This window comes from Mus caroli, chromosome 1 (genome assembly GCF_900094665.2).
Source record: "Mus caroli chromosome 1, CAROLI_EIJ_v1.1, whole genome shotgun sequence".
Taxonomy (NCBI): Eukaryota; Metazoa; Chordata; class Mammalia; order Rodentia; family Muridae; genus Mus; species Mus caroli.
The window spans coordinates 59106830-59109676 of record NC_034570.1 but is presented as its reverse complement, the minus strand read 5'-3'; the positions used below and the strand labels follow the sequence as shown (position 1 = coordinate 59109676).

The 2847-nt window shown below is 43.0% G+C and overlaps 1 protein-coding gene across 1 annotated transcript in view; it reads left to right on the top strand.

Moving 5' to 3' along the window:
- The window catches only part of Idh1 (isocitrate dehydrogenase (NADP(+)) 1, cytosolic), a 25779-nt gene that overhangs the window by 12810 nt on the left and 10122 nt on the right, over positions 1–2847 (top strand). Inside the window, exon 6 of the mRNA XM_029475326.1 lies at positions 1758–1935. Within this exon, the coding sequence (XP_029331186.1) occupies positions 1758–1935 (178 nt within the window). The remainder of the gene's footprint in view (positions 1–1757; positions 1936–2847) is intronic.

Here is a 2847-nt window from a genome sequence, read left to right as displayed (position 1 = left end):
AGTGCTGGGATTAAAGGCGTGCNCCACCACGCCCGGCCACACATTGTTTATGCACAGATGTGTGCATGTAGTCACTCATACTTAACACATGAACATCATCACACATACATCAATTTATCTTAAACTGTGTCCAAAATTTTAAGCATTCACACAAACAGGAAACCCAGGGCCTCCCCAGCTTTTGCATTCCTTGCCTCCTCTAAGTGATATTGTTTTCATAGATTCTGTGTCTTCATAGATTCATAGATTCTAGTTCTACCTGTTTAGTGTTTTTCACATTCTCAGCCAAGTTAGCTTGGGGCCTTGGCATGGATTCAGGATCTGCTTTCAGTAATAACAGAGGTCAACTAATAAGAGTTGTGAAACGCCAGTGATTACGTGTAGTGTAATTATTTACCCCAATTAGCACAGGTGTGCTCAGTATGCCCCCGGTGGTTAAAATGCAAATCTTTCTCCATTATGGATACCTAAGTTTAAAATGCACGCTGGGAACTGAAGAGATCACTCACTGGGTAGGGTATTCACCGTGCAAGCAAGAACTGAAATCCTCAGATCCCACACACAAAGCCAAGCACAAAAAGCAAATGTTGGTGATCCCAGTGCCCCTACAGGGATATGGGAAGCAGAGACAAGAGACTTTGGAAGCTCACAAACTAGCTAACCTGATGGATGCAGTAGTGAGTAACACAGGAGATCCTGCCTACAGCAACAGAAGATGAAAGCTGAGATTGTCTTCTAGCCCACATGAGTGCCATGGTACACAGCCAACACACACACACACACACACACACACTCACACACACACAAACACATGAACACAAGCCATATATGTGCACAGTTAAAAAATAAAGTACAGTCAGGCAGTAGTGGCACATGCCTTTAATCCCAACACTCTGGAGGCAGAAACAAGGGGATCTCTGGGTCAGTCTGGTCTAGAGAGCAAGTTCCAGGACAGCCAACACTACAGAGAGACTCTGTCTCAAAAAATAATAATAATAAACAAAAATAAACAAACAAATACCATGTTGGAACATTTTAAAGTATGTTAAGAAGAGTTCCAACTTCCTTTCTCATTCTTTTTTTTTTTTAAGATTTATTTTATATATATGAGTACACTGTAGCTGTCTTCAGACACACCAGAAGAGGGCATCAGATTCCATTATAGATGGTTATGAGCCACCAGGTGGTTGCTGGGAATTGAACTCAGGACCTCTGGAAAGGCAGTCAGTGCTCTTAACTGCTGAGCCATCTCTCCAGCCCCTTCTTTCCCATTCTTGATTGTACTTCTAGTTCCTGGGGGTAGTTTTCCATGTTTTGATATCTTCAGGATCTTTTGTTGTTTTTGTTTTTGAGACAGGCTCTCACTGTGTAGACCTGGCTATCATAAAATTCATTCTGTAGATTAGGCTTGCCTCAAACTTGCAGAGATCTACCTACCTCTGCTCCCCATGTGCTGGGATTAAAGACGGGTACCTCTGTGCCTGCAGTTTTTGGAATCCTAAAGACCATATGATTTTCTTATTGCTGTTGCCCTTCTAAAATACATTAAAACGTCCTTATCTAAAACAAATGCTTCCCCGCTGTGCCTGTGCCATAGCCTGTTCAAGTTGGTAGTTCTGGAATTTCACAGTCCTGAGCCCGTGGTGGCAGCTGAGAAATTGGTCCTTGGGTATTTATTGTACACGGCTTTAGTCTTGCGGTAAATACCATCATCCTTACCTTTCTCCTCTTCGTCCTTGGTGACTTCCTCTCCACAGAAGGTGGTGGTGTTGCCATGGGCATGTACAACCAGGATAAGTCAATTGAAGACTTTGCACACAGTTCCTTCCAAATGGCTCTGTCGAAGGGCTGGCCTTTGTATCTCAGCACCAAGAACACTATTCTGAAGAAGTATGATGGGCGTTTCAAAGACATCTTCCAGGAGATCTATGACAAGTAACTATGGCCCTTACTCCCTTTTCTGTTTTCAAGTAAGGATTGCAGGCATTTAGGATGTAGCCCCTGGGGCAGACTGAATGAACCACATCACTCCCCTGACATTGGGTAATGGCCAATCTGAGATTTAGCAGGGCCGAAAGGAAACTATTCTGAGGTGCTCTTAGAAGGTAAATGTGTTCCTAAATAAGGGCCATGTGTTTTCTTTTCTTGGTAGGGACAGGGCTATTCAGTGTTTGAATAAAGTAGCCCATTTATGTTGAAAAGTGCCAATGTTTTGAAAGTGTGTGTTTCTGAAGCCTGCCCAGTTTATTTTTCTTAAGACCTTTGCTTGAATTGAAAGGTCTGCTTTAAGATGTCCTGTTATTGGTATGTAACAGTTCTCATTTCGGCCACACAGGAGGCATGCTTGGGTCCGCTCTTAACATGGCATAACTCCCAGTTAGGGCAAGTGTTCAGATGGGAGCTGAGAAGTGAAAGGAGACCTTTGCTGAAGTTTGGAGAGTCCTCTTCCTATGGCCCATCTGTTCCAAGCTTGAGCACTATGACATTTTTAAAATAAATTGAATCACAAAATCTGATCATTATTGAAAAATGTAGGAAGCAAAGAAATACGTGGGGGAATCTGTTTTTCCGCACATAATTCTTAGACCTTCATTTGTAAGAGAGAATAGTCTTCTGAGAGATGGCCACTTTGAGCGTCTAGGATAGGAATCTAAGCATTTGTCTGTCCCAAATGTGTGTTGTATCTACTAACAATAATATTTCCTGTCCTTTTGGAGAGTTGCAAATGGTATCCCTGATAAAACTAATTCTATAGCCGGACGTGGTGGCGCACGCCTTTAATCCCAGCACTCGGGAGGCAGAGGCAGGCGGATTTCTGAGTTCGAGGCCAGCCTGGTCTACAAAGTG